At 35.4% G+C, this 19,618-nt stretch overlaps 2 protein-coding genes across 2 annotated transcripts; one reads left to right on the top strand and one right to left on the bottom strand.

The window, feature by feature from the left end:
- The first annotated feature begins 737 nt into the window (after positions 1 to 737).
- Positions 738 to 14,516, top strand: LOC102600063 (vacuolar protein sorting-associated protein 32 homolog 2-like). Its single transcript, XM_006355246.2, has 8 exons — positions 738 to 916; positions 1,055 to 1,190; positions 10,461 to 10,560; positions 11,966 to 12,051; positions 12,157 to 12,248; positions 12,813 to 12,927; positions 13,008 to 13,197; positions 14,193 to 14,516. Exons 2-7 carry the CDS (start codon positions 1,119 to 1,121, stop codon positions 13,191 to 13,193), a joined length of 651 nt encoding a protein of 216 aa, XP_006355308.1. The 5' UTR covers positions 738 to 916; positions 1,055 to 1,118; the 3' UTR covers positions 13,194 to 13,197; positions 14,193 to 14,516.
- A 570-nt stretch (positions 14,517 to 15,086) lies between these two features.
- LOC102599728 (transcription factor RAX3-like) lies at positions 15,087 to 16,854 on the bottom strand. The gene is made up of 3 exons (XM_006355245.2): positions 16,642 to 16,854; positions 15,744 to 15,873; positions 15,087 to 15,647 (listed from the first exon to the last, which is right to left on the bottom strand). Exons 1-3 carry the CDS (start codon positions 16,775 to 16,777, stop codon positions 15,278 to 15,280), a joined length of 636 nt encoding a protein of 211 aa, XP_006355307.1. The 5' UTR covers positions 16,778 to 16,854; the 3' UTR covers positions 15,087 to 15,277.
- Between the last annotated feature and the right edge of the window lie 2,764 nt (positions 16,855 to 19,618).

The raw sequence follows: 19,618 nt of genomic DNA, 5'->3' as shown, positions 1-19,618 counted from the left end.
TGTCTTCCTTGTCTTCCTTGTCTTCCTTGCCTTGAACTCGTTGATGGATTCTTAGTGTTGTATTGTTCTTGGCATGTTGAATCATTTGCATCAGCCCATCGGAAGAATCCACACCCATTACCGGATGAATATTTTTGGCAACCCCAAAACATTCTTCCAGGATTAGTTGGTGTTCTTGATGTCTTTAGTTCAGCATATATTCCACAGTAGCAACATCGAACCGTCATTGTGAAGACCAACAAAATCAAACCAACAAAAATACAATAGAACCACACAAAAAAAAAAAGATGAAACAAAAATACAATAGAATCACACACAAAAAAAAGATGAGTAGATCGAAGGAAAAAATAAAGGCACCAAAAATAAAAGAGAAAAAAATTTGAAAAGACAAAATCGAGAAAAAGAGGAGAAAAAAGCTCAAATTTGTCCAACAATGGTGTTTGAGTGAAAATAAAGAAGAAAGATGGCCTTTAAAGGTCAAAAATCTGTCCGTTACTTTATTTTTAAGGCATCTCACGCTCTTATCTTGTGTGTATCACACGCTCCATGTGGAGTCTTTCCACATAGGATGCCACATCAAAAAAAGTGTTTAAAATGTTGAGTTTGGATGGGTTCAGGGATCCAGATGACAAAAGGATAAGTAGAAGGGTTCACAATACAAACAGATACAAGTACAAGGGTCCACCAGACCATTCTGCCAATCTAAATTGGTCTCAACTTTGAAAAAAAAGAAAAGAAAAAGAAAATTCCATTGGTCTGTCAGAGCACAGCACTGACGTCTCCTCCACATGAGCAATCTTCTGCCAAAAAGATCCAACCTTTAAAATTTGTTGAGAAATTTCTCAGATCATTACCAACTTCAAAGGTCAAAACCCGATTGATTCCAATTACTCAAAAACCCTTCAAATTTTCTTAGGTCAGTCAATCAAGCTCTACTCTCAAACGCATAAAATAATCGTGAATTATTTACATGAAATTTTTTCAAGATTTGTTTTTCATTGTGTAGATCGGTTTTTCCAGCTGATCTAATGAACCCCTTCGAATTTTCTTGCAGGGTTTAAATAATTTTGATTTTTTGAAGCTTTTTTGTATTATAATTGTTGCTGACAAAATCAAGAATGTTTACCCGAATGTTTGGAAAACCTAAACAAGAAACAAATGCTCTAGCTACGCTAGACAAGTTAAACGAGGTATGATCTTGATTTCTTGATTTGTTTCTCTTTAGACTTTGTTAAACAACTGTTTGGATTGTTCTAATTTTACTTGTAAAGGTTTGATGGTGTTGAATTTATTTTTGTATTTGCTGGTTATGGGGGTGGGTGGAGGATCTAGTATTAGCTATACTATTTATTAGAGTAAATGAGTTTTGATACTGAATTCAGTTGACGTTGGCGAATATTCAGCTGTGGGTAGTTATGTGAAGTTTTTTTTTGTGGAATTTGTTGCTAGAAAGAACTTACCGTAATTCGGGTACTTCTGTATGTTATTGTTGTCTGAGCAAAGGGTCTATAGGAAAAAACCTCTCTATGTCACACAAGGTAGGGGTAATGTTTGCACACACTCCACCCTCCTCATACCTCAATTGTGGGATCACACTGGGTATGTAGTTGTTGTGGCAATCATCTATTTCTCCATTCAGTTTATATTTTTGTGGTTTGAACTTCTGCCATTTTGGGAATTCTATAGAGTGGTGGTTAGATTGATTTTGTTGTATGGGGCAGAGTGTTGGCCAATCAAAGTCAAGAACTCTCAGGTTCAAAAAATGTAAGTGACGGAAATGAGGATGTTGAGATGGATATGTGGGTATACAAGGAGCAATAGGATTAGGAATGAGGATATTCGAAACAAAGTAGGAGTGACCTCCGTGGTGGACAAGTTGAGGGAAGAGAGACTGAGATGGTTTGGACATGTGAAGAGAAGATGCACGGATGTCTCAGTGAGGAGGTGTGAGAGGTTTGATATAGCGGGGTCGAGGAGTGGCAGAGGTAGGCCGAAGAAGTAAACGGGGGAGGTGATTAGACATGATATGATGCATCTTCAGCTTATCGAGGAGATGACCTTAGAGAAGAGGATATGGAGGTTGTGGATAAGGATAGAATGTTAGTAGGTAGTTAAGAGTTGTCTTATTACTAGTGTAAACATGTATTAGGTTGGTGGTAGTATAGAGTGCCGTGTCGGTTGTAGTATTAGCCTATTCATGTAGTCTTTGGCTTTTGGTATTTGATATTATCTGTGGTTTATTGTATTTAGGTGATCACACCTTCTTGTTGTTGTTACAGTTCCTTGCATATAGTTGTTACTGCTTTGCTATTCGTTGTCATGTTTCTCCCCACTACTTTTTTTTGTTTTATTACTTCTTTGATTTACTTGAGTCGAGGGTCTTTTGGAAACAATCTCTCTACCCGGGAGATATTGGTAAAGATTGCATACAGAGTACCTTCCCCACACCCCACTTTGTGGGATTTCATTGGGTATGTTTTTGTTGTTGCCTCCTAACCTGCCAAAAGGAATACAAGAAAGAATAGTGTCATAGTGCACATTGAGGTTGGTCTTGTCTAACGTAATTCTTAGACACAAGAGTGTTTACAATGTTCCTTTTAATAAAACCTCACCCTTCCCATCCCAAGGAGCAGGCAAGTTAACTTCATAACTCTGAAAAAGTTGGATTGCTCATGGGTAACATCTTTGTTTTATGCTCATATTCAAACTAATGTAAAATGGAGCAGAAGTTCTTCCTTTTGCTAATAGAAAAAATACAGACGTAGGTTATGTATGCTATTTTAGGTGTGCTACAATTTAGTTGTGATATGCCCAAATTACACATCTGGAAAGATATATGGCAAGAAATATGTCAATGATGGTTATTCGACCAGTAGTCGATGTTTCAAGGGAGGGTTTGACATAAAAAGTAAAAGATTTCAAGATTTGTAGTTATCAGGAACCAATGTTTAAGATCTTGTTTTGTTGTATTCAATATGTGATAATAGACTAAAATTGTGTTCCCCATGGTCTCATAACTTTAGCAAGTCTATTTTGTTGGTGATCTTTTTTTTTGATAAAGAATTTTGTTGGTGATCTATCTCAGTGTTAAGCATGCAAACTGACGATTATGGTTCATCTAACGTCTTTCGACCAAAATAGATGAATATCACTCTAAGTCCTTTCGATCTTCAAGTGTTTAAGTATTAAGTCTCGTCATTAGTTTCAGATTAACCTTCCTTGTAACTCAAGTCACTAAATGAGGGTTAGAAACCTCAAATCTGCTTTGTCAATCCCTTTTTCTAATCTCTACTTTTATCAAGCAAGTTAAGATTTATGGCAAGTTCTAACGTTTGCAATCACTAAAAAACAATCAAAGCGAAGAGATTAACAATACATGCACAATCACCGTTCAAGAGTCACTGTTATTTTTGACCTACATTCGTTATTCATTCCATCATAGTTCCCACAACCCTATTTATGGTGTTAAGCTACTCATGCTTGCACAAACAATAGCAAAAGATGTAGAAGAAATCATAACAATGAACTTCCAAGAGAAGAATGATAAAAATGAAATTGTATTAGCAAAAGTGATGATCAAAGTATGTAGCACAAACTCCAAGAATTAAGAACAAGTCAATATTGTCGTGTCTATGCTCATTATCCACCGAGTTTAGAAGGCTGTGATTGGTCCAAAAGGTGGCGGGTCACAGACAGATTTCTCGGTTATCAAAAAAAAAAAGTAACCGATGTTTAATAACTTTTTTGTTGTATTCAATATGTGAGAAGAGACTAGGACTATGTTCCCATGATTTCATAACTTTAGCAAGTCTTTCGTGTTGGTGATCTATCCTGGTGTTATACATACAAAACTATCGAATATGGTACATCTAACATCTTTCAACTTAAATAGAAGAATATCACTTTAAATCCTTTCGGTCTTTGGTGTTTAAGTATTAAGCCTCGTCATTAATTTCGGATTGACTTTCCTTGTAACAATTCATGTCATTAGATGAGGGTTAGAAACCTCAAATCTCTATTGTTAATCCCTTTCGTTATCTCTACTTCTTTTATCAAACAAGTTAAGATTTATGTGTTGCAAGTTGAACCAAGGGAGTTCAAAAGTGATATATTTACATAGTTTCCATCCTTTACATTTTAGTCCCAATTTTCTATTCCTATTTCTTTAAGACCCTAAGTTAGTTTATTAGGGTAGTATTGTCATTTCTATTTGTCTAGGGGGTTCAATTTTGTATTGTGTAAATACCTTGTATGTACTCATTTGGGAGATATGAATGAAATTATCCTTAGATTAATTTAGCCTAGTTCTTACCTTAGCTTAGTTTGTAGCTCGTTTCCTTCTCAAATTCCATTCTTGCATCATTTGGTATCAGAGCACTCTCTTGAGCTCTGTGTGTATTCGTTAATGGCGTTTCAAAATCCTCTATATGCTTCTACTTTCACTTCTAATCCATATCCAAGTTTGAATGCTTTACCCTTTGGTGGTTATGGAAGAGATCCTTATGGGTATAACAATACAGGATATGGGGGTTATTATAGCCGGTATCAGCAACATTTCAATCATCCATATCCTCGGTACTCTTCTAATTTTACTCCACATAATCCTTGGCAAGGTGCTAATTCCCAATCGACTCCTTATTCTAATTTCACTCCACATCATCACTGTCAAGCTGCTAGTATCCCATCTACTCCTTATCTCTACCAGCCGTTGGAGTTTGCAAGGACATCCTCGGAGTCCTGGACTGCAAGCGTGGTTCCGCAAGGTGCGGTGGCAATGAGTTTCTTCTCCAACAATACCATGGCTTGCCTCTCCGAGAAGAGGATGGGAGAAACCCATAAATCTGAATATTCCCATCAGTCATTGCCGATTCAACAACATCCTCCTATTAGAACGACCATAGCCGATTGTCATCCATTTGATTATTCGATTGATGAAGAGATTCAGATGGTTATCAATAATGGCACCTCCATTCATACAAATAAAATAGGGAACCATATTTTTATTGCCAACAATCCCATTGAACATGCTATTTCAGAAACTTCTCTAATTAGAGAGGAGTTAGCGGAATCCGAGCAATCGAAAGAGGAAAAACTTTTATCTCTTTAGCCACAACCAGAACTGAAAGAGAGGTTAAGGTATGATAATGACCTTGATTTACACGTTGAGTCCATGAATTCTAGTAGTAGCAGCACCACATTCGATTGTTGTCACCAATTTCCTATTGATAAGGAGAGCAATGGATATTATTTGAGGAAGAGATTGATTGTGAATGGACTCGTAGAAAATGGAGATGAAAAGGAAGAGAGTAAATGTTTATGTGTTCTTCACCTCTTTCTACGTGTAGCCAATTAGATACTCTAGAAGATGAGCACAAGGTGTTTGAAGAAATGCCAACTCGTGAGGTTGTGGGTTATTTTGACAAACTAAATGATGTTTGTGGAGATTTTGTGGATACTAAGAACCAATGGGGTGACAATATATGTTCCATTGTTGAGAAGGTACAGGAAAAGGTGGATGAACATTGGAGCAAAGAAAGTGAAGAGGAATATGATTCCACTGACTTCTCTTTTTCTTTCGCCATGAATTCGAGAACTGAACGGTATGTTGCAGGTGGATTACTAGTTACCTATGATGGTAAGACGAAGGTCAATGATATGTTAAATTGCATCGGGAATGAAGATTTTGTTACTATTGCGAGTTTCTCTGAGGAGAAAGGCAAAATAGTTGCAGTCCTTGCAGAAGAAGAGTGTGCCGAATTCCATTTGGGTCTGAAATTTTCACTTGGACTATTCATCAGAAGCGACGTCCCTACTACAGGAGAATGTCCAGCTGCTTTCGAGAAGCATTTTACGACATATAGAGGTTGCTCGTTTTCGAAAATCTGGATTGGTAACTCCCTAGGGAGATCTTCTATATCGCAAGAAATGTTGCTTAGGGGTTATCCATTACAAAAGAAGATTGAGTTTCCAATGTTGAGCAACAACTTCTCCTTTTCACTAGTTAACTGTTGTGGTGATTTATTGCTAAGTGGGGTAGATACTAATTCAGCTTTAGCTCCTGCTGCAGCTACTGTAATAAAGAGACCTGAAGTTATACATGTGCCAGGAAGCGCTAAGGTTAGTGCAATTCGAGTACTTGAGAAATATTTAAATAGGCAAGGTTTTTTAATCATTGTTTGTGGTTGCGTGACTTGTTCTTGGAAGTCTGTGAATTTAGATGAATCAATTGTTTCTACTAAATCAGAAAATGACAATGTTGCTACTGTTGTACTCACGGGAAAACGAAACCTTGAGGAGTATGTTCAATTCTCGAGGAGTGCAAACTTCCCCGCTTCACTTCCTTTGACATTTGCTGATGCTCTTACCAACATTGTTGACCAAATTGAGATTAGAGCTCATATATTTGGTGATTGTTTACATTTTCCATTTGATCCAGGTGACTGTTTTCACTTATGCTCGTGTTTGTTAAGATGCTTCCTTGAGGTCAAGGAAGTTTTGAAGGAGGGAGTACTGATACGATTTGGAAATAGAGCACTTGTTGGTCAGATTATTTCATGGAATTTTCCTCTTTTCATGGCTCTTTCTATATACTACAACACCATTTTAAACATCTTGGGTATTGGAAAATCAAGGCTTTACATTTCTAATTTTGAAAGATTGGGACAAGGTGGAAGGAGTATTGCTGACAATCTGCAATGGTGGTTGACAAGGGATACAGTCTCCTTACTTGCTATTTTCAGTACTCAGTTGACCACATACCTACTAGACAATCTTTCTGCTTCTACGAGCCATTTGTATCAACCCTTGGATATCATTTTCTCTCAAGGTCATAATCACAATGGCTGCTCACTCAAAGAGAAGAAATATAGTTGCCTAGTTGACTGGAAGGGTAAATTGAGGGAACTAAACTATAGTCTAAAATTCATAAACAAGTTGGGCAATGCTATTATTGTGGATAGGGATCAAATTCAGTTGGTAAGTATATTACATGGTGGTAATATTGCATCAGATGCCTACTTCAATTTCGGCATGGTCTTGCAATGAAAACGATACTAGAATTTAAATATAGGTTGTTACTTGTACTTCCGTTACTCTTTTTTGGGCCTGCTTTGGACTATTTTCCCCTAAGCTAAGGGTCTATCGGAAATAACCTCTCTACCTGTGAGGCGTAGGGTTAAGGTCTACGTACACTCTACCCTCCCAGGACTTCACTTTGTGCGACTATATTGGGTATGTTGCTGTTGGTGTTGCTCGACATGCTACTATGTGGATTTATCGTGGTGTGCATAAGCTGGCTCAGTCACTACCCATAACAAAAGGAAATAGAAAAAGAAAGAGAAGTGTCTAGTTGGTTTTTGCTGGGAAATGAAAATTTCATGCTACTGAAAAAGAAAAAAATAGTTTAGGTGATTTTTAGTACTGCAGTTTATCTATGCTTTCATGTTTGTTGACCTTTCATCGTTGCAGATTGCATTCCTTTTCCCAACTTTTTTGTTTTCTCTATAGTTCTTACACTATGGGGATACCCAAAATTTGTGCATTTGTATTCGAATGGCTTTCAATATGCCCTTGCTTCTCTCTCTGTTCATCTTCATCTTTATCGTTCTTTGTTTCCTCTCATACTTTGAGACTTATTTGTATTTACTCAAGTATAGTCTCAAATTCATAAACAAGTTGTGCAATGCTATTAATGTGGATAGGGATCAAACTCAGTTGGTAAGTATATTACATGGTGGTAATATTGCATCAGATGCCTTCAATTTCTGCATGGTCTTGCAATGAAAATGATACTAGAATTAAAAGATGGACTACTACAACTTGGCAGCATTTTGAGGCTAACTGTTGCACTTTCAGTTTCAATGTTGTCTCTTTTACATGGTTCATTCTACATGTCCTTGGAGAACCTATAGATGAGTCATCCATTCTCTCGGTAGTTGGCAAGGCTTCAGGAAAACAGGGTAGAGATATGAGGAAAAGACTCAATGTAATTACCTTGTTGGTCCTTAAAGCTGCTGACCGAAAGTTCATTGATATTGTGTTGAAAAATATTGCCCATTTGCTTATCTTCGCCTTGGAGTATGACTTTGTTAAGCATGAGTTTTGGAAGCATAAATTCAAGGATGCTTACTGGAGTTCAAGTGAATTTTGGAAGACATTCACTATACCCTTTATGTTTTAACCTTGAGGACAAGGTTTATTTTAAGGGGGAATGAATGTTGCAAGTTGAACCAAGGGAGTTCAAAAGTGGCATATTTACATAGTTTCCATCCTTTACATTTTTAGTCCCAATTTTCTATTCCTATTTCTTTAAGACCCTAAGTTAGTTTATTAGGGTAATATTGTCATTTCTATTTGTCTAGGGTTCAGTTTTGCATTGTATAAATACCTTGTATGTACTCATTTGGGAGATATGAATGAAATTACCCTTGGATTAATTTAGCCTAGTTCTTACCTTAGCTTAGTTTGTAGCTCGTTTCCTTCTCAAATTCCATTCTTGCATCATTATGGCAAGTTCTAATGTTTGCAACCGCTAAAATACAATCAAAACGAAGGGATTAACAATACATGCACAATCACTATTCAAGAGTCACTATTATCTTTGACCTACGTTCGTTATGGTTATGATGTTTAACTACTCATGCTTGCACAAACAATAGCAGAAGATGTAGAAGAAATCATAGCAATGAACTTACAAGAGAAGAATAATAAAATCAGAATTGTATTAGCAAAAACAATGATCAAGCAGAGCAACTTCCAGGAGTTCAAAATGAATTGTTTAGCTCTGTTTTATTTTTGGTGTAAACAGAAATTAATAGTTCAAACATAAGATGTTTTTGACGCTTTAGACTATTCATAGGAACAACAAATAGATGTTCAAGATGTATGTTGTAATACTTTAGAAGGGGGACTACATATTTTGATGTGTATACCAGTGGATATATAGATTAACTGTTACCATTCTCAAAAAACAAAAAAAACAATGATCAAAGTTCGTAGCAAAAACTCCAAAAACTAAGAACAAGTCAACAATGTCGTGTCTCTACTCAAAAAGTCGATAATAATGCGTTCCCTTAACAAGAAAACCTAAGGAAAGTATTTATAGACATAAAAACCTATCCTAAACCAACTAGGGAAACTTGGCTGCGTCAACAATCCACAGACCGTCATTTAGATCCATGGTCCGTGGAGGTTGGAAGTCAACCGTCAATTGCCCTTTTTAGGTTTGGAACTTGCAGGTAATCACGACTCAATTCACGGTCCTTGAACACTTTGACTATCCATTATCTTAAACAGTGGTTTGAGACCAAAAATACTTCTTCATGGAACCTTGGTCGACGAGTGACAGGATGTTTTGTGGACTGGTTCCACGGTCCCTCAAAAGGCTTGTAGAATGAAATACCTCTGCAAAACCTCTTTTACGAACAACAGACGGTCCGTCAAATGAGCCGTCAACTTGGAACCAACTTATAGCCTTGTAGATCCACTTCGGCACTTCCACAAGTAACATGATGGTCCGTGGATTGATTCCACGGTTCGTTATTTTCTTTCATGGATCAACACTTTGTCATTTTTAGCTCAAAACTTCAACTTCCGCGCACGCACGTACGTCTTCCTGCACATAAACAAAAAATGTCATCATATCGCACTATTACATACTTAAGAACTACAAAATCCCTTTGTCAAAAAGCGTTGAATGTGTCGTGGAATCCCGGTACATCAAGCGGCCACCTGCCACTGGTGGATAATCCCAGTACATCAAGCTGGCGCCTGCCGCAGGTGGATATGATAGATCGTACAGGTGGCTACTCTTTTTCAAACAGGTTGTATCTGAGAGAATGTGTGACCACATACGAGTTACCCTCTCTTGAATAGCTGGACTGCAATGTTTGGTACTTTTCGTTTATCTAGATGTGGAAATATTATGCTTTTGTGGATTTCTTATAGTGCCTGATTGGGAGAAGCAAAATTCAAATTTGTTAAGTCTGATTTTTCTTCTACTTTCTATAACACGAAGCTTCCAGTGTTTCTTCTTCTTCTAAAACAATGGAGGTTCATCATTTGCGATGAATTAACAAAAAAGTTGTAGTTTTGGTTTGGCCTAGTCTTAATTCAGGGTAAGTTCATTTAGGGTGTGGGCGCTTTGCCAAACATGTTCATGATAGTTATTCATGTTATTTCAATTTGAACTCAGGTACGGTTTACTTTTGGACCAACTTATTTGATATAGGAAGACAAATGTAAAGTTAGAACCGGAGGGGCTTAGGCATATTGTCCTTGTTTCCTCCTATTTTGGTGAAGAAGTAGGAGGCTATCTTGTTTCCCCTGTTTTCTAAATCGTTCTGTGGACTAGTTTTTTAATAACTTCTTTCTTGTTAATTTCAGTCAAAGTTATTAGCTTATTTTAAAATTTTCAAGTAAATGATCAAGGGCTTAAATGTTATTTTGGTTATGCTGTACAGACTCTTGAGATGCTTGAGAAAAAGGAGAAGGTTTTACTGAAGAAGGCTGCAGCTGAGGTTGAAAAAGCAAAGGAATTTACTAGAGCAAAAAACAAAAGGGGTAGGTTCTACTGAAAATCATTCACAAGATGGTATTTCTTCTTCCTATGTAGTTTACTAGTTATGAATACCTTTACGTTGATATTTTTGTTTTCTTATGATATATGTTATTGTCATGAACTTAAGGATGCAGCATACCATGAAAAATATTCTTGTGCATGTACAATAAACTGCTGGGTATTTAATGTTAATTTTTCCCATGTATTTGCATGATATCTGGAATCGAGTAACATCAGACAGATCTGATGATTTGACTCTGTTTTGTGTGAGAGACAAGGTAGTTTATGTATGGTGAACTTGCTACTGGGTTAACAGGTGAAAAAATTATCTCACAATATGAAGTGATAATGGGGTACTGGTTTTTTAATGTTATTGGTATGTTAAAAATATAGCATGCATATTGGTATCTTCATGAATTTATCGTCTTATCCTTTCTGATTTTCTGCTTGGGGGATTTGGGGCGATACATGAGGTTATCCCTTGAGGTCCTTGTCATTTCACAAATTCCTTTATTCTTTTTAAACTTTAAAGTCTGTTTAATGTTTCAATTCAACAATTTGAAGGAACAAAATGGAAAAGAAAGGTATGGGTCTTTGATTTCTAACCTCTTTTTATTTTAGAAAGCTTTTCTTTTAATTGGATAATGGGTCACCCTCTCTACCCTTCTTCACTGTTCTCTAACTATTTATCTACTTATTTTCAAAGAGGGAGTGTTTCAAAAGAGCATTTCATATTTAAAACTTAGGAGAGTTATCCTTCAATACGAGAGACTTATGTCCTTTCTCTTACCTTGTAAGTTACAATGGTTTTCTTTGCAAATTCTCATGCTATAGACAATATTCAAGACATGATTGACCAATCACCCGGGCCTCAATTTCATAAAAAATTGGGGTCAATTGTAGAATCCTTCGAAAGTGTTCCTCTTTGTTCGGACCCAAATCATTTGAACAATTATGATATCTTGACACAAAAAGTTTGACTTGTTTTTGGAGGTATCTTAGATCATGTAAAAATTAGAGATAATAATTTATTTCCTCTGAAAGAAATGGTTAGAGATAATAAGCTTAGAGACACTTTCAATGAAAATGCATTTGACTGTAGCTGGTCTGCTTGAATTCTGGATATTCTGCTTCATTGTCCTGGATGTTTCCACTTTAAAGTAAAGGAACAAACATGATTTACTTGCTCATACCAGCTCGAGCGAGTCTCTTGGGTTTGAGTTACAATGAATAGTTATCATTCTCGCTCATGCACATGAATTTCAGTTTTCGCTGCCTTTAGCATTGCGAGGACATACTATAGTATTGGATGGTGTTGTGAATCATGTTCTTGTATTTTGAGTCATTATGTCCTTGCTAAATTCTCAGAGTTTGATGACAGCAGTAACCAATTTCTTTTATTTTTAGCTGCAATACAATGTTTGAAAAGGAAAAGGCTTTATGAGCAGCAAATCGAGCAGCTTGGAAACTTCCAATTGCGTATTCATGATCAGGTGCTCTTCATGTGTTCCTACATCTTGGAATCTTTGCACCACCGTGTATCATAAAAACATGAAGAGACGGCGATCTGCATTCACTTATTTGTGTATTGGTTTCAGATGATAATGTTAGAAGGTGCAAAAGCCACAACGGAGACTGTTGATGCTTTAAGAACTGGAGCAGCTGCAATGAAAGCTATGCAAAAGGCAACGTACGTTTCATATGCTATGTGCTCAGTGCTATTTAGTGGTGTTTTTTCTTCTGTAGATGCAAACATCTTTTCACAGAGATAAACTTAAGAAAAATACAAAGTTGGAAATGAGAGATCTCCAAGTTAGGACTTTTTGGTCAATGCATGTTAATACATCAAATTTACCTTGTAATTTTCTTTCATGAGTTAAAAGATATTATCGGTCATTACTGAATCACCACAGAGGTCAGGACTTTTTGTAATTTTATTTCATGCTTTAAAAGATATGATCTATCATTACTAAATCACCAGAGGTCAGGACTTTTTATAATTTTCTTTCATGATTTAATAGATGTGAATAATCTTGAATTCCATAACACTTCATATATTTTAATTACATGAGGGTAGTTTTTCATATCACCCACACCTACGCTACATGTTGTCTGTATATATCAGTTGAGTGTTTCTTATTCGTCAAGATCAATCTCCAATACTTTCTAGTAATTAGTTCGGTTTGTTGTTATGGTTTTCTGTTTTAACTCAGGGTTTTGTCCCTGATTTAAGCTTAATGTATTCTGTTTTCAGGAATATTGACGATGTCGACAAAACAATGGATGAGATCAATGAGCAGACTGAGAATATGAAATTAATTCAGGAAGCATTGTCAACACCAATTGGTTCAGCTGCTGATTTTGATGAAGTATCTCCGACTTATTCCTTACATTTTTGTTTTTTATAATTACTCTTTCAGGACAAGAATTTACATGTATCTTTCTGCAGGATGAATTGGAGGCAGAACTTGAAGAACTGGAGGGGGCTGAGTTGGAGGAACAGCTCCTTCAGCCTGCTACAACTGCTCCTAATGCGCCAATTAATCTACCTGCTGGCAGGCAACAAGTGCGTCCTGCTGCTCAGAAGACGGAAGAAGATGAGCTTGCCGCTTTGCAGGCTGAAATGGCTCTTTGAACAGGTCATTTCCATTCACGTTCCTCTGTTGTCACTGAGAGTTGAGTCAAGGAACCTCTGATTTGTGTATTTGGGATTTTTAAGTACCTGATGATATATTTCTTTTTACATGCACAAATTACAGCTGAGACATGCTATATTTAGAATCTGAACACACTTCCAGTTCTATGTTTTGTTTTCATATATTTTTCCTTTGTGGTGCGCTTGCAGTAGAGCTAGTTCCTGGGTCAGGATTTCGTGGGTGGTAACTAGTATCCAGTTTCATCACTTATGCGTGAATTATATATTAATCGATTGATATGGCTCTTAGGTTTCTAACTTGAATGATCTCAAGTTGGCGAAGGAATTCAATAAGGGCTTAGCAAGTATGATTGTTGTGCAATTCAAATTTTTTTAATTGAAAAGAAATTGTCCGACTCATGTACTTTCACCTCCCCTGTCTGGGTATGGATAACAGGATAAATGTGTAGGACACAATTAGATGCCTTCCTATTTGCTTATCAGTTTGCTAATGTGATTCCACTCTCGACTCTTTGATAACAAACTAAAGGTTTCTCTTCCCTCACTTTTTTCTCTACCCTCGTGGAAACCCCATTTAAAAGAAGGAAAAGGAACCTTTAGTGCCCCATAAACAGATCAGAGTACCAAGAATCTCTCTGAAATTGTACCAGCAAACAGGTAGTCTGCAATTTTGCCTATTCCTTTTGGCTGCTTCTAACTGGATATATTAGTTCTCGCTTTTCGGGAGGATCTGTTAATGAGTATTAAAAAAAAAGCGCTGGAGATATTAGTTACTGTCTTGTTCAGATAGATGTGCTGTGTTACGACAAAGCTATGTAGATTTCAAGTGATAGTTCATGATCATTGGACCGCGCTTTTCATTTTCACTATTCATAGTAGCAAAATCACCACAATGATGCAACTGGAGTCTTTGCAGTCTTTTTGATGGATTTTTTGTATGAACTTTCTTGACTGCTCCCTTCTTTGGTGTCTTTGCAGTTCTTGTTGCCTCCCACGAGACAGCGTAAAGGCTTGATGTATTCTTATGGTGGATGGATATACCTTTGGAGCTTTGAATTCTTATGGATGCATGCAGGATCAGAAGTTACTGTATAAATGACAGCAGATGATGAGTTTACATTCTGTGTGAAGTTGAAGTGGGAAAAAGCATGCTACTTTCGTGTGAATTATGAAAAAGATGTTCTAAGATACTTTTAAATGAATTTTCAAGACTTGGTTGTTTACATTATTATGGCCAGAAAACCTTCTATATATACAAGCACTTAATTCAGGTGAGTGAAAAGTACCAGTGTTAAAGTTTAACCACCAATATTCAAATGGTAGCTATTTAAGTCAAATATGATACTTCACCAATTTTGGGGTAGTGTTTAATATTTACCCTTAGTCTTAATTTTTTTCTTCTTTTTCTCTTCAGCACTTTTAGTAACAAAAAACAGGTCGAAAATATTCCTAACACCGAATAACAAATAATTTTTCAGAAGTTATGTTGTAAAAGACATAACAAGTTGTGTTGTATTGCATGATTTCATTTCTATTGAACTTATGCTGAGCAATGCAAAAGCTTAGTTTTAACAAGTTATGATGTACCACATAAAGCTTGTTGATCGATCGAGGTAAAAGTTTAGTTTTAAAATCCACAAGTTATCGATCAAGGTAAAAGTTTAGTTTTAAAATCCACAAGTTATGTTGTACTGCATAACTTAATTCCTATAGAACTTTTTGTTGATCGTTTTAGACCTCACCGGTTATGCTATAAAAGCATAACTTAATTTCAACAGAACTTATGCGTCATAGAAATACAACACAACTTCTGCTGCATTACTCAAGTTAACTGGTATAAGGTCATAAACAAAGAGATGCAATCAGTAGAAGTTGAGGTCCAAAACCTATCTGAAACCATAAATTAAATAGAGTATGTAAACATGTCATGTTTCTTTTCTAGTTGACATTCCACTAATAAATCACCTAAATACTAAACCACATATTACTAAACTTCCTTTGTGTGTTTTCACATATTGTTTCACATCTCAATGACTTCATAACATCAATCTCCAAGCAAATCATCAGATCAAAGTGGATGGGAAATCATCAATTTCTTCTTGTTGAGTACTCCATATACCATCACTAGAGTTGGAATCCATTGGAAAAAAGCTTTCAAACCATGCAACATCATCAAGTGGTGAAGAACATGTTCCAAAACTCATCGATCCTTCGATGGAAGGTGAACTCTTGGAGTGGTCCTCCTCTTGATTAGTGAATCTTGGATTTTTTTCGACTGTTTCAACCATGTTTTTATCAGCAGAGTCACTACTTGGAATTGGTAATTTCATTGCTTCTTTTCTTGCTGAAAGCTTCTTCTTCAACTTGCTATTCCAGTAATTCTTGATTTCATTGTCTGTTCTTCCTGGAAGCTTAGATGCAATAACACTCCATCTGCAAATTTTAAAAACTTTGGGTTACTTTTAAATACTAATAATAATGTTTTGAAAGAAAATAAAATAAAAAACTAGTTGAAGAGCAAGATTTAGCCTGCTTCCAAGTTGATTGTAGAGAGAGCAGATAGTGTTGTCTTCCTCTTGTGTAAAATTTCCAAGTTTGATATCTGGTCGAAGATAATTAAGCCATCTTAACCTGCAACTCTTGCCACAACGATTTAGCCCTGCATTTTGTACATTGCTCTTTTGTGTAAAAACAACTAAAGGACAACAACACACATAAAGTGCGGTTTGAAGGGCAGTAAAATGTATGCACACAGATCTTATTCTTATCTTAAAGGTTGTAGAGACACTGCTTTTTTATAGACCCACAATTTAAAGAAAAAAATAATTCAAAACAGTATAAAGAAATAAATAATGAAAATGAAGAGGTCATGACAAAATATTATAAATGATCTGACAAATCATATTGACCAGTAATCATAACAAGATAATACAATATTAGAAGTAAAAAATTAACCAAACTCAAACTACAAGAGTAATGTTACGATTAATTGTACGGCTAACAACACATAAGGTGAAGGAGGTAAAAAGAAAAGACTATATTGAGAAAATCATATAATAGAATTAATTATATGAATAATGAATCATTTGACTAGATTACACTTTATCTCTCTTCAAAACAAATAAAAGAAAAACTCTTCAAGAAAATTATATAGATTGTTTGTTGGAGCAAAAGAATAGATTTAGAGAAAAAACATAATTAATGCCATCTTTGTTAATCAGAGGCGAAGTCAGAATTTATGACGATGATTTCAAGTATTAACAACTCTTTTCAACTTTGACTATAACACAACAATCAAATAGGAGAAGAGAAAGTTACAATCGAAAACAATCACATGTCATCCAAAAGCTAACAAAACAAAATCTCAAAACACGATAAAACAAATAACTAATAAAATTATAAAAAATGAGAGGTAAAGAAACAGAACCAGCTCTTTTAGGAAGGGTAATCCAACTGCCAGGATTTCCATGGTTAAAGATGTGATTCTTGAGAATTTCATCTTCCTCTGGAGACCATTGTCCCCTTTTCACTTTGGTCTTGTCACAACAAGGTGCCCTTACCATGCTTTTGTTCTTTTAAGTCACTTTTGAGTATGCAAAAGAATTGTAAAACACACACACATATATATATGTCATAAAGATGTTGATAATTTAATTTTAAGTTAATAGAATCAGATATCATAATAATGGTTATCATATTTTTTGAAGACTTTTAATTTACTGACCATATGGTTGGTCTTATAAAATCTTAATATTGCCAAGAGAGGGAAAAGGAATTTATTTGGTCACTGCCCCCAAATTTCTTGAAATGGCAAATCCTCTATATTAGTTTTAGTTTGGACACTTTGCTTCACATGTTTTTGCTTTTTACTAAATATATACTCCACAAATTTGCAGTGAACTTACTTTTTCATTCTTTTACTTTCAAAACTTACCTCAACTTTAAAAAACATAAGTAAAAGAACAAATGTTCTCTTTAATCTACATGCTAATTATAAAGTAGTAGTACTGCTAATAGTAAAAAGACAGTGAAGTGCACTGAGCATTCTCGTAGGGTCCAGAGAAGGATCGCAGCCTGATGTAGACGGTCTATCCTAATACTCTAATAATACTAATGTTGTTGTATGAAAAAAAACATTTGGTTTCTCTTTGTGTGTTTACCACTTTGTCAAGAAAGTGTGCATTTGTACCAAAATGACAATGTAGAATCAAAGTTGCAGTCCTGACATGTGATTTAGCTGCCATGTTTGTTGAGTTTATGACTGCAGAAAGACTAGGTACGTCACTACAGTAAAATAGCTTTTAGTGGCAATAAAAGTATTCATGAACAAAGAGTGTTAAATTTTTTATCTGCATTAGTTAGTTGCCACCATTGAATCCAATGTCGTTACAGACTTTAGGTACAGTTACAAAGAAGGTTGATTGCCGCTAAAAATACATATTCAACAACAATTAAGCTATTACCGTTAATTATTTGCCTCTACAAATCATTTTTGATATAGTGTGTTGGAGTAAATATATCACTTTTTTCATCCTCTTTTTAGGCCTTGACTCTTTCAAAGGTTTTAGGACCCCAAATGAAGTGTTTATTTTAATCAAAAGAACCATACTGATGTGGAAAAAAAACATATAGCTAAACCGCATGAATTTCATGCACTATATGGGCCTGAGTCCTGACTAACATCCCAGGGGTCGCTACGGAAGAATAATCTTCTATAGTGACTGAGGATTTTTAATGACCAATATCTTATTATTTTTAAAAAAAAAACGTAGAGTAAGGTTGTTATTTATATTTTCGTTGTGACTTTGTTGCTATTAAAAAGATCAACGTTCCACGAAAATTCTATTTTGACAATTCAGTCAACACAATAACTTATCAACACTCGTGGCGATCATCAAGAAATAAATTCCAACCAAATTTTGTCTTTCGTGGCGAATGAAAAGTTGAGGGAGTAGTACGATTTTTAAAGTAAAGTTGAAAGGTGTAAATGATTTTCGCCCATTTATATTTAAATGTTACTTTTCATTGCGAACTATTTGCTACTAAAAACTCTACTTTATAGTCCTGAAAATCTCATTTCTTAAAGTACGTTATATTTTTATTATTAAAATTTAAAAAAAATCATCATGAATAGTACAATTACGACGTGTTTTCTATTTCTTTTTTCAATAATTTAATCACATCATCCATATTAAATCGAAACAAGAAATGAATTACGTACCTTGATTTGGGGTTTTATGTGGTATTTTACGTTTTGCTTTTTCTATTTGACGAGGTAATTAAAGACTTAAAAAAAGACTGGATGTTTAATTTCATCATATATATAATATTTTTTTAACGAGGCCTTTGGCTCTCAATCACCTTTGCTTACTAGTAGCTCTATCTGTTGCTATTAGCTATATAGGATTCTAAGCTAAACGACTGGTATTCTTTTTGCAAGCTAAGTATTTACTTTATTTGAATCCTCTACCAATAGATGCACCGATTGCACTGATCATTATGTGGAATATATGCCCTCTAAGTCATTCGGTCATTGGGGGATATATCCGGATGCTAGATAGTTTCTTTCTTCCATAGGTGTGATCAGTGTCATTGAACTTCGATACTCTAAAATAAAAAGTTGATCGAGTAAATGTTTTTCTTTTTGCTTTTACTATTTGCAGGGGCGGAGCCAACCCTCTGAACCCCCTTCGAAGGAAAATATTACTAGTTATATATGATTTAAGTTATTTTTTATGTATATATAGTAGATATCGAACCCACTTCGGTTAGTTCGTGTGTCTAGGTTTTGGATTATGAACCTCTTATTAAAAATTCTAGCCCCGCCATTGACTATTTGACGTGGTAAGTTTGACTAAACAAGATTGTGTACATTGGGCTTTGTCATAAATTCCAAAAGAAGTTGATCAAGTAGTGCTACTTTACATAAACTTCTATATATGTATGTTGAATAATGTTCAAATAATACTCTCTATTCTCAACAATAGACATAACTAGAAAAACAATTTTCTGCACATAATATTCTCTTGTAGAGTGGTCCTAACAATTTTTTGCAAAATATTGCTACAAGCCAATTTTCCAATTTCACTAAAAACATCTAATTATTATTATACACACTCAATGAAGAATCATATTGTTGACTTTAAAGAATTCGTACACAACATTTATATTCCTCTGCAATATTGTTTTTTTCTTCATAGCATTACTTAAGGTCGAGGTGTTATGCAACATGCTTCTCAAAGTATATATGGTTATAAGTGCACCCTGATATATATAATTAGTGATATGATAGTGACCCTCACTATTAAAAAACTGTCAAACAATGACGGTCAAAAGCGATGGATTGCGTCGCTTTTTTGGTCAAAATCGACGGAGTCATGTCCGTCGCTTTTTGGCTCGACGCT

This window comes from Solanum tuberosum, unplaced genomic scaffold (assembly GCF_000226075.1).
Source record: "Solanum tuberosum cultivar DM 1-3 516 R44 unplaced genomic scaffold, SolTub_3.0 scf00198, whole genome shotgun sequence".
Classification (NCBI taxonomy): domain Eukaryota; kingdom Viridiplantae; phylum Streptophyta; class Magnoliopsida; order Solanales; family Solanaceae; genus Solanum; species Solanum tuberosum.
The sequence above is the reverse complement of the archived record's forward strand: the minus strand, read 5'-3'. Positions and strand labels throughout refer to the sequence as shown.